This window comes from Crocuta crocuta, unplaced genomic scaffold (genome assembly GCF_008692635.1).
Source record: "Crocuta crocuta isolate KB4526 unplaced genomic scaffold, BGI_CrCroc_1.0 scaffold53, whole genome shotgun sequence".
Lineage (NCBI taxonomy): Eukaryota > Metazoa > Chordata > Mammalia > Carnivora > Hyaenidae > Crocuta > Crocuta crocuta.
Genome location: NW_027529432.1, coordinates 2,540,720 through 2,550,565, shown reverse-complemented (window position 1 = coordinate 2,550,565; position 9,846 = coordinate 2,540,720). Strand labels below are relative to the sequence as shown.

At 62.6% G+C, this 9,846-nt stretch overlaps 2 protein-coding genes across 8 annotated transcripts in view; one reads left to right on the top strand and one right to left on the bottom strand.

The window, feature by feature from the left end:
• LTBP3 (latent transforming growth factor beta binding protein 3) overlaps window positions 1-8,274 on the top strand; it is a 17,209-nt gene extending 8,935 nt beyond the window's left edge. The window contains exons 14-28 of one of the 3 annotated variants that reach the window (XM_077759783.1): window positions 62-190; window positions 428-550; window positions 792-914; window positions 3,692-3,814; window positions 4,052-4,171; window positions 5,026-5,154; window positions 5,446-5,613; window positions 5,790-5,873; window positions 6,155-6,283; window positions 6,388-6,525; window positions 6,622-6,762; window positions 6,910-7,071; window positions 7,167-7,247; window positions 7,356-7,484; window positions 7,646-8,274. In XM_077759783.1, the coding sequence (XP_077615909.1) occupies window positions 62-190; window positions 428-550; window positions 792-914; window positions 3,692-3,814; window positions 4,052-4,171; window positions 5,026-5,154; window positions 5,446-5,613; window positions 5,790-5,873; window positions 6,155-6,283; window positions 6,388-6,525; window positions 6,622-6,762; window positions 6,910-7,071; window positions 7,167-7,247; window positions 7,356-7,484; window positions 7,646-7,797 (1,931 nt within the window). In that variant the 3' untranslated portion in view covers window positions 7,798-8,274. Of the gene's footprint in view, window positions 1-61; window positions 191-427; window positions 551-791; window positions 915-3,691; window positions 3,815-4,051; window positions 4,172-5,025; window positions 5,155-5,445; window positions 5,614-5,789; window positions 5,874-6,154; window positions 6,284-6,387; window positions 6,526-6,621; window positions 6,763-6,909; window positions 7,072-7,166; window positions 7,248-7,352; window positions 7,485-7,645 lie in introns of all 3 variants that reach the window. The other 2 variants (XM_077759782.1, XM_077759784.1) reach the window with 2 other exon arrangements.
• Window positions 8,148-9,846, bottom strand: part of SCYL1 (SCY1 like pseudokinase 1) — an 11,051-nt gene continuing 9,352 nt past the window's right edge. For 2 of the 5 annotated variants that reach the window (XM_077759785.1, XM_077759787.1), the window contains exons 13-17: window positions 9,641-9,786; window positions 8,994-9,065; window positions 8,689-8,898; window positions 8,545-8,599; window positions 8,148-8,413 (exon numbers count right to left, since the gene is read on the bottom strand). In XM_077759785.1, the coding sequence (XP_077615911.1) occupies window positions 8,289-8,413; window positions 8,545-8,599; window positions 8,689-8,898; window positions 8,994-9,065; window positions 9,641-9,786 (608 nt within the window). In that variant the 3' untranslated portion in view covers window positions 8,148-8,288. Of the gene's footprint in view, window positions 8,425-8,544; window positions 8,600-8,688; window positions 8,899-8,993; window positions 9,066-9,640; window positions 9,787-9,846 lie in introns of all 5 variants that reach the window. The other 3 variants (XM_077759786.1, XM_077759789.1, XM_077759788.1) reach the window with 3 other exon arrangements.

Below are 9,846 nucleotides of genomic sequence, written 5' to 3'. Positions count from 1 at the left end.
GGCCGCGTCACCGCCTTCGCCGCCCCTGGCGCTCCCCTCGCGCCCTCTTCCCCCTGCGCAGACCTGAACGAGTGCGCCAAGCCCCACCTGTGCGGCGACGGCGGCTTCTGCCTCAACTTTCCCGGTCACTACAAGTGCAGCTGTTACCCCGGCTACCGGCTCAAAGCCTCACGACCGCCCATGTGCGAAGGTGGGGGAGACCCCATCCGGGCCGACGGGGGGTCCTCAGCTGTCCCTCGACCTGGAGTGGGGGCAGAGGGCCTGGACTCCAGCCCTGGGCCTCTCAGAGGTTGGGGTGCGGGAGCCCCGAGGTCCCAGTTGACCCCGTTGATCCGTAACGGAGGGAGGTCCTGCCAAGGATACTGAGTGCCGGGTCGGTCACGTGGTCCCCAAACGGGTCTCCCTCCTTCTCGCCCCACCCACGCAGACATCGACGAGTGCCGAGACCCCAGCTCCTGCCCGGATAGCAAATGCGAGAACAAACCCGGGAGCTTCAAGTGCATTGCCTGTCAGCCCGGCTACCGCAGCCAGGGGGGCGGGGCCTGCCGCGGTGAGGGCGGGGCCTAGGTCCCGGATGGGCGGGTTCGAAGGCAAGTGGGCGGGGCCCATCCGGGAGTGGTCCCGGCGACAGGTCAGTTTCGGGGTCCGGTTAGGGCAGGGGCAGAGTTTATGTTCGTGAGAGTCGTCTTGCAGGCGCCCCCCCACCCCATGCTGGGCGGGGGAGACCCCCCACGCCGGCACAGTGCCAGGCCCAGTGGGGTGGCGACCGGGGTTTGTCTTCTCTGCCGCAGACGTGAACGAGTGCGCCGAGGGCAGCCCCTGCTCGCCCGGCTGGTGCGAAAACCTCCCAGGCTCCTTCCGCTGCACGTGCGCCCAGGGCTACGCGCCTGCGCCCGACGGCCGCAGTTGCCTGGGTGAGCCCCAGCCCTCCCCTTCAGCGCCGCCCGCACCCACGCCGCGCGCAAGCTGGGGACCGAGTCTGTCACACAGTGGGCAGGACATAGCCAATTGACCCTTCAGTTCACTGATCTAGCCACTCATTTTCTCAGCGAACCTAGCCGATGAAAGGACCGCCAGAATTTCGGTGTAGGAAGGGTCTTCGCAGGCAAGGCTTGAAGCTGCTTTTGCAAAGCAGGTTACTTACATTCAAAGGGGGAAAAAGATATAAAAGAGTGGGGAGGGGCGTTAGTAGTCCCTCTGCACTGCTCCTCCTCCTCCTTTTCCTCCTCCTTCTTATAGAGAGAGGGAAAGGGCAGAGGGATAAGGAAAGAGATTATCTTAAGCAGACTGCACACTCAGTGTGGAATCCGTCCTGTGACCGTGAGATCATGACCTGAGCGGAAACCAAGAGTCAGTAGGTCACTTAACCTAACCGACTGAGCCACCCAGGCGCCCTTGCGCTAATGTTTCTTATGCACCAAGAGGCAGGCTGGATCTGGGATTCAGAGAAACTGGGCAACAGTAGACACAGACCAGAGAGTGCAAAGCTGTGGGCCTGGATGGAATTTGGGTGCAGGGCGGGGAGGAGGGGAGACCTGAATTGTCTTAAAGGACCAATAGAAATTAGCCAAGCAAAGGAAGTCACCACCAGCAGACTCAGAGGTGGGAAAACAGCACTGAATGTGCAGGGAAGTGTAAGGTATAAGCAGAGGGTGGGGGCTGAGCTGGCTGGTGGAGGGGCAGGACCCCAGCCCCTGGTCCTCAGCCCCTGGAAGGCCCCTCTAAGCCCTGCCCAGGAGGTTGTGGGTGCTCTGAGGCCCCTGAAGCCTTTTCAGGGGAAGGGTGACAAGATCCACCATTTGTTCTAGAAAGTTCCCTGATGCTGAGTGTGGAGGGTGGCCGGAGCTCTACTGGTGACTCAGGACAGATGGTGGTGGACCTGATGAGAGAAGTTGTCTGAGGATGGTCATGAGATGATGAGATAGTAGAGAAATATTAAAGCAGATTACCTGGTCCAGGGGAGGGGGGAGGGGAACAAGGGACCCTCCAGGTGTCTAGTTTGGGTGACTCTGTGGTGGTGCTGTCCACTGGGGCAGGGTGTCTGGAGGTAGTGCCTATTTGAGAAGGAAGACACCCAAATTTGATGCTGGACAAGGTGAGTGGGTGGTCCCTGCGGGCCTTTGGGCCGGAGATGACGGCAGGAGGTGGGCCATACAGATTGGAAGCCTTGAGCCAACCCCCCCTCCCGGAACTGTGGACTTTGGGGGACTTGGAGCCTTAGGGTGCGTCTTCTCAGCCAAGGAGGGTGAGGCCAGTGAGGGGAGCCTCACAGAGCCTTGTGGACAATATCACAGTAGCAAAAGGCAGGGGCCTAGGAACAGGAGATGGAGGAGGAGGGATGGGAGGAGGCCCAGGGAGCACCAGCTGAGACACTGGCGGAGGAGAGGCTTCCAGGGCGGAGGAGGATGAGCCAAAGGCAACAGGGAGGTTCTTGTAAACTAAGGCCTAAGTGGTAAGATGAGAAACCTCCTAGTAGTGGCCTTGACAGGGTGTTTTCCATGGCATGAGTTTTCTGGCAGCTAGCAAGTGAGGAAGAGTGAAACCTGGGGCTTCCAGAGTGGGGTCTCGGGCTGTATGCTGAGGAGATGCCGTGAAAATGGGCCAGGGGATGACAAGGGCAGCCGGCGGTGGGGCGGTGGACAGGAAAAGGGCCCTCCCTTGCTCTAAGGGGAGCCAGAGGGGAACGGATGCAATGATTTTCAGGAGGTTAGAAGAGATTACTCTCAATTTTCTCAATGAACAGTGAAGGGCCGGAGTCTGGTAGGGGACTTGCAATGACCAGTAGAGGTTTGGGACTGCCCAGGGGCATGGGAGCTGTCTAGGGGCTCCAGGCTTGGGAGGTGGGGGAGGGTAGCGCCTGCCACACTAAGGATGGGGCGGGGCCAGAGGCCAGAGGGAGTGGCTGTGGCCCAAGGCGCACAGCCTGGCAGCTGCCTGCACCCCTCTCAGCACCCAGGATCTGGGGGCCCGGAGGCAGGCATGTCCTGCCAGACCGGTGAGGAGGAAGGAGAGATGTTCATGGGCCCCTGCGAAAGAAGGCAAGGTAGGGGACTTGAGACTAGCAGAGACAGTGGGACACTTCTAGGATGGGGTGCAAGACAGAGAGAGAGAGACCAGCAGGGTGAGTGCTGACAGCGGTAGAGAAAGTGAAGGCTGGCATGGGGTCAGGTGCACCTCAGAGGCCAAGCGTGATTTGGAAGAGGTTGGAGGTGTGGCCAAGAACCGGCTTCTGGCAGAAATGACTGCAGAGAAGCAATGCTCTCAGGGGAAAGCCAAGTTCCTTTACTGCCGAAGCAGAAGAAATTATTGTGTGAGAAGGACAAAGAACAGAGGAGCTTATTTACATGGGCAGAAGGGGAGCCACGGCGGGTTGGGGAAGAGGAGAGCAGTTGGGGCAAGGAAGATCAGGGCAGTGTGGGGAGAGGGGTGGGCAGGGGGTCCTTGTTTGGAGAGGATGGATGAAGGTTGGTGAGGCTTGAGCTCTTTGGACTCAGACATGGTGCAGGGTCCCTGGCAGCACCTGGCCTGGTCACTAGGGGATGGTGTATCACATGGAGGGGGGTTAGGGTCCTGTGTTTCCCTGCAGCTCCACTGGCCTCTGCTCTAGTGCCCCACGCCATAGGCACGAGTGGGAAAAGGGTGGCAGAGGCCTAAGGCCATCCCCATGCTGACCCCACCTTGTGCCCTGCAGATGTGGATGAGTGCGAGGCCGGGGATGTGTGTGACAATGGCATCTGTACCAACACGCCAGGCTCCTTCCAGTGTCAGTGTCTCTCCGGCTACCATCTGTCGAGAGACCGGAGCCGATGCGAGGGTAAGTAGGGCCTAGAGCTGGGGATTAACTTGTTCCTGCCTATTCTGGGACTTCTACGCCCAGGCTCCAAGCTCAGGGGCCTACCTATAAACAAGTCAGGCACTCCTGTATCCAGCCGGCATCCCGGGCGTGGGGTGTAGACTTGACCCCCAGACTGAACGTTGGGCGGGGAGCCTTGGCAGCCTCAGGCTGAGTGGGGTCAGCTCCGAGATTCTCCACCTCTTTGGTCCCCTACAGACATTGACGAGTGTGACTTTCCTGCTGCCTGCATTGGCGGTGACTGCATCAACACCAATGGCTCCTACCGATGTCTCTGTCCTCAGGGGCACCGGCTGGTAGGCGGCAGGAAGTGCCAAGGTATGGGGGTATTGGCTGAGAGTTCCTCAGAAGGAATGGCAGTGATCTCCTAGATACACTAATGATCTGTCTTTCCATCCATCTGTCCATCCACCCACTCACTCCCCCCCTCCGCTCCACCTACAATAGCAATAGTAATAATGACGTAGTTATGCGGTGACCCTTACATGTATTAGCGGACAGGAGTTGACAGAGAACCTACTATTTGCCAGCTTCTATGCTATGTACTAGGAATGGAGCAGTGACCCAGGAATTCCCCTTGGGGAGGCTGACATATAAATTGATTCATACTGTTCAGGGTGCTGGGTGCCAAAAGAGGTCTGGACGAGTGATTAATTGCAAGGGAGAGGTGACCGTTGAATTGGAACTTGGAACATATATATGGTCCTCGGGAGCATAAATAGTTCCCTAAGCAGAGAGAAGCATGGGATGGCATTCCAGGCCCAAAGAACATTGTATGCAGAGCACGGAGATCTGGAGGGAGCTGGTTGTGATTTTAGGGGAGAGGGCCCTGAACATAGGGTTGGGGTGTCGGTGGTTAGAGTACGGGATGATGAAACGGAAAGATATCAGGAGACCAGACTCAAAGTCCTCGAATGCCGAGCTGAGAGTGAAGACTCTGTTCTGCTGCCAGTAACAGCCACTGCAGGTTTTGGGAAGAATACAGGGAATGTGCACACGTCTACCCACGTGCACAGACAGGCACTAGTGCACTTCTGTTGCGTGTGCTCTGAGATCAAAGTGCAAGTTCCGGGTTCCGAACTTGTGTGAGTCCCTGGAGGCACACGCGTCCCCACCGCCTCCGGCTCCGCAAGGAGGGACTGGCCTCTTCCTGCTCCCCTCGCTCCCCACAGACATAGATGAATGCAGCCAGGACCCGGGCCTGTGCCTTCCCCACGGGGCCTGCGAGAACCTGCAGGGCTCCTACGTTTGCGTCTGTGACGAGGGCTTCACGCCCACCCAGGACCAGCACGGCTGTGAGGGTGAGTGTCCTCTGGGCCCCTCCTCAGACTAGACAGCTCCCCTGAGCTGCAGCTGGGGTCCAGAGACGCATCCTGCCCACCCTCTGGAATCTGGGGAACGAGAAGAAATCCCTCTTGCCTGAGAGTCCGCCGGGGCTGGGCCGTGCGGGAGAGCCCTGAACCTCACGTTGAGGTTGGAACTTGGCTCTGACAGGGCGGCTGAGGGGATCGAGGGAGTGTGGGGCCGCAGGGCAATGAGGTCGGTGGGCAAGGCCGTCTGCGGGACCCTGAGCTGCCCTCCCCTCCCCTCAGAGGTGGAGCAGCCCCACCACAAGAAGGAGTGCTACCTTAACTTCGATGACACGGTGTTCTGCGACAGTGTACTGGCCACCAATGTCACCCAGCAGGAGTGCTGCTGCTCGCTGGGGGCTGGCTGGGGAGACCACTGCGAGATCTATCCCTGCCCGGTGTACAGCTCAGGTCAGGAGCCGGGCAGGCCTTCGCCCTCCCCAGAGTCTCAGTTTCTTCGTTCGGAAACGGATGCGGGAAACGGCCCCTCCCAGTATAGGTGGGAAATGAGGCGGAGCGCTCCGACAGGAGCACGCACGCGCTCAGTCCCGCCTCCCGTCTTCCCCACGGCCGCTCTCTCCCCTCAGCCGAGTTCCACAGTCTCTGCCCGGACGGGAAGGGCTACACCCAAGACAACAACATCGTCAACTATGGCATCCCGGCCCACCGTGGTAAGCTCCAGCACGGNCCCCCGCCCCCGCCCCCGCCGGACGCGCCCCGCCCCGCCCACCAAGGTCGGTAGTGATAACTGGGGTAAGCCCCGCCCACACCGTCATCGTCTGCCCCGCCCCTATTACGCTCTCGTCAGCCCCAGGAAAAGCCTCTCCCACTGAGCTTGCTCCGCCCCCGCTGTAAGCCCCGCCCACACCTCCCTGGCTGGCTGGCTGGCTGCCTGCCTGAGCGCGCCCGGGAGGTAGAGGCCGCAGGGCGCCCACGGCTTGTCACTCCGCAGACATCGACGAGTGTATACTGTTCGGGGCAGAGATCTGCAAGGAGGGCAAGTGCGTGAACACGCAGCCCGGCTACGAGTGCTATTGCAAGCAAGGCTTCTACTACGACGGGAACCTACTGGAGTGCGTGGGTGAGCGCAGACGGTCCCAGTGGCGGTGGGAGTGCAGCCGGGAGACACGCACAACCGCCCGACTTCGGGCCGGTTCCCTCCACTCGCGCTCTTCCTCCCCGCAGACGTGGACGAGTGCTTGGACGAGTCCAACTGCCGGAACGGAGTGTGTGAGAACACGCGCGGCGGCTACCGCTGTGCCTGCACGCCCCCAGCCGAGTACAGCCCGGCGCAGCGCCAGTGTCTGAGCCCGGAGGAGATGGGTGAGGCCCGGGCCTGCCGGCTGGGGAAACAGGGAGGGGAGCGGGGGCTGGGCCGAGCTGTGACCGCCACCCCCACCCATGCCCTCGCTACCCTAGACGTAGACGAGTGTCAGGACCCCGCAGCCTGCCGCCCTGGCCGCTGCGTCAACTTGCCGGGTTCCTACCGCTGCGAGTGCCGCCCGCCCTGGGTGCCCGGGCCCTCCGGCCGCGATTGCCAGCTCCCCGAGAGCCCAGCCGGTGAGGGCGAGAGTTGTCCCGGGCCGATTCCAGGGCCTGGTCCGCGTGGTGGAGCCCCGGGGTCGCGGCTCCCCGCGAGGGTTGGATGGAGCCGGGCCTCCTGTCCTGGTTTGGGGCCTCCAGCTGATGCCCGGTCTCCCCCCGCAGAGCGTGCCCCGGAGCGACGGGACGTGTGCTGGGCCCAGCGCGGAGAAGATGGCATGTGCGCGGGACCCCTGGCCGGGCCAGCCCTCACCTTCGACGACTGCTGCTGTCGCCAGGGCCGCGGTTGGGGAGCCCAGTGCCGCCCTTGCCCGCCGCGCGGCTCCGGTGAGCCTCCGCGAAGGGGTTTGCGGAGGAGTACGGGGGCGGGGGCGGGAGCCAGGGTGCTGCGTTAGTGTGGCTGACCGTCCCGCCCCTCCCAGGGTCCCAGTGCCCAACGTCGCAGAGCGAGAGCAATTCCTTCTGGGATGCGAGCCCCCTGCTGCTAGGGAAGCCCCCTCGAGGTGAGTATGGAGGGAGGACACAGGCGGGGGATTGCGGGCGGGGTGTCCCCGGAGGTCTGCTGGCGGAGGTGTAGGTTGATGTCTGCATTTTCCCCGCTGGCACAGAAGAGGACAGCTCGGAGGAGGACTCGGACGAGTGCCGCTGCGTGAGTGGCCGCTGCGTGCCGCGGCCCGGAGGCGCCGTGTGCGAGTGTCCCGGCGGCTTCCAGCTCGATGCCTCTCGCGCGCGATGTGTCGGTGAGCCGGGCCGCGGGGGGGTGGCACCCAGGCCAAGACCCGACGTTGGTGGAGGGGCCGGGGGAGGCCCGGGGCCCTGTGTAACGCAGGAGGCCACACGCTAAGGGGGCTGCGTACGCTGGCGCCCTGGCGAAGCTCCCACCTGTCGCCCCCACCTGCAGACATCGATGAGTGCCGAGAACTGAACCAGCGTGGGCTGCTATGCAAGAGCGAGCGCTGCGTGAACACAAGCGGCTCCTTCCGCTGCGTCTGCAAAGCTGGCTTCGCACGCAGCCGCCCACACGGGGCCTGCGTGCCCCAGCGCCGCCGCTAACGGGGCCCCCCCGGCCATCAGCGAGGGGTTCCTTCCTGACCCTCGGGGTGAACTCAGCTTCCCGCCTCACCTCCAACTCGGGGCTCGGACCCAGGAGCTTTCCAGGGCTGTTAGACCCCTTCCTGCGCCCCGAGTTCTGAGGGGGCGCCGCCCCGTTCACACGCGGAGCTTGGGCCTCATGACGGCCTTCCTCCCAGAGGGCGTTTCCTGGAAACTGATAAATCAAATCATGCCTCTGCACTCTCGGCTTTCCAAGCGAATTGATGTTCACGTCTGTGGTGGGCGTGGACTCCGCGGGGCAGCGCCAGCCCCAAGCCTCCTGGGAGGGGCTACACTGAGCCCGGCACAGGTGTGTGAAATAGAATTTATTGTGGCTCTGATTATGTACACGTGAGATGTGCCTGGCCGGGCTGGCCGGGCTGGCATGGTCTGTACAATAAATACATCCGCGGGGCCTGCTCTCCGCGGCTACCAGCGCCCACGTGGCAAGTTCAGTCCAGCTTCCGGGTTCCCAGCTTCATGGGGCCCTTGGCTGCCTTCTTCTCCGCACGTTTGGCTTCCATCTCCCGCCGACGCTCCTCACGCTTCTTCCGGGCCAGCTCGGCCTTCCCTTGCCCTGCGAGGAGGAGGAGGAGCCGGGGAGACGGGTTGAGGGCTTCAGGATCACAGGGGCCTGCGCCTGCCCCCCACAGGGGCCTGCCCCTGCCCCCAGTCTGTCAGCCCCGAGAGGGGGAAAGAAGCACTTACGGCTCTCTGTCTCCAGACCTTCCCAGTTGTCGTCACCCCATGAATCAGGTCTTGGCTGAAAGGGAAGGTTGGCCGCAGTGGAGGTGGGCTCCCCGGCAGAGGTCCACCCCGGAATGAACGCTCACGGGGACAGGGGCCAAGTACCTGGGCGCCAGCCTCCCGGCGCGAGGACACAGCAGCAAAGGGATCGCCTTTGTCACTGGGCTCCGGGCCACCCCAGTTATACTCGCTGGCCAGCCGTGTGCCCTCAGGCGGTGGCTCCGGGGGGCTTGGCTCCTGCCAGCCCTGTTCCCACGAGCCCTCGGCTTCCCAGCTGCTCCAGTCTGACTCGGATTTTGGGTCCAGGTTGCTGGTCTGCAGAAGACGGGGAGGTAGTGCCCAATGGTGGGGGTGCAGGGGGCTGGCCTCCCCCCACCCCGACAGGAACACCCCTGTCCCACTCTGCTTACCTGCCCGGCACGGCTGGCTCGGCCCCCCGTGCTCCAGTCCTCCTGTGGGGCCACCACCGATTCGGCCTCCTGCTGCAGGGCGGGNAAAGCAGGCCTGCCAGCCCCTTCCCAGCCTCGGGCTCCACCCTTTCTTCTTTGGCATTCCATCTCACTTGCTCCTCAAGCCTTGCTTCCCGTCTATAGAGTGGACATGCCATCACTCCTCGGAGGCTGGGGAATGAGATCTGCATGTTCCACACCGATCCCCACGGCCTCAGACCCGAGACTGCTGTCAGCAGAGTGGAAATTGGACCCCCATTCCCATCAGGGTAGCCCCACTCCATCCTCAGCCCATCCCCCACAGGCCTGGGGGTGGCCTCTCCTTACTGATCCCTGGAGCTACTGGCAGAGGAACAGGGAGCAGAAGAGAGTGAGGAAGACGAATGCGCTGTCCCCCAAACTGCCCACCATCCCCGCCCCTGCTCCCCTGAGGGCCCAGCTGCCAACTCTTACCCCCAAGGGCCACTGGTGACACCTACTCAGCAGGGATGCTGTGCAGATGAGGATGGGCGTGACCGGCCAAGGCCACTTGAGCTTGAAGGCAGCCTGTAACCTCTGACCTGGACTTACCCGGGAGTCACCTGGGGAGGCCCCCCAGCCCCGCTCACCTCCAGGCTGCCCCAGTCTTCATCATCCCATCTGTCGGCACCACCGCCGACGTCCTCCGCTGTGTCCGTGGCCGCCTCTTGCGTCTCCCAGTGGCCTGAGGTTGTGGATGTGGCAGGGACGACGGTGGGGGCCGGGGCAGGAAGTCCTGAGAAGCAGAGGCTCACTGAGCTCCCAGATACTAGGCCCCAGGAAGGTCTCAGAGAAG